Here is a 320-nt window from a genome sequence, read left to right on the forward strand (position 1 = left end):
CCGGCCTCCTCATCCCCCACGACCTCTCGAACCCAGAGACTGGTCGCGACGCCTGGCGAGGAGAGCCTCCTCGAGGGCCAACTTCGCACCCTCGCCACGCCCCCGACGCCGGAGAGTTTACCGCGCCAGAATCTCGACGCGCCGGGACAGCCGACCCATCCGACCAGAACCGAACGCCCGCTGCCTTCTCCGACGTCGACGGGAGGTCACGCACCAGGACGAAGTGACGAAGACAAAGTCCTCCTCATGACTCCGTCGCCGCACCCTGCAGCGGCGGTGAGACTGACGAAGGGAGTTAGGTCCTTTATCAGCCCGCAGCT

General features: G+C 66.2%; 1 protein-coding gene across 1 annotated transcript in view; it reads left to right on the forward strand.

Moving 5' to 3' along the window:
- The window catches only part of LOC119590909 (cell wall protein DAN4-like), a gene marked incomplete at its 3' end in the record, with an annotated part of 3,403 nt that extends 3,083 nt beyond the window's left edge, over positions 1-320 (forward strand). Inside the window, 1 exon segment of the mRNA XM_037939646.1 lies at positions 1-320. Coding sequence (XP_037795574.1) covers positions 1-320 — 320 coding nt within the window.

This window comes from Penaeus monodon, chromosome 28 (genome assembly GCF_015228065.2).
Source record: "Penaeus monodon isolate SGIC_2016 chromosome 28, NSTDA_Pmon_1, whole genome shotgun sequence".
NCBI lineage: Eukaryota > Metazoa > Arthropoda > Malacostraca > Decapoda > Penaeidae > Penaeus > Penaeus monodon.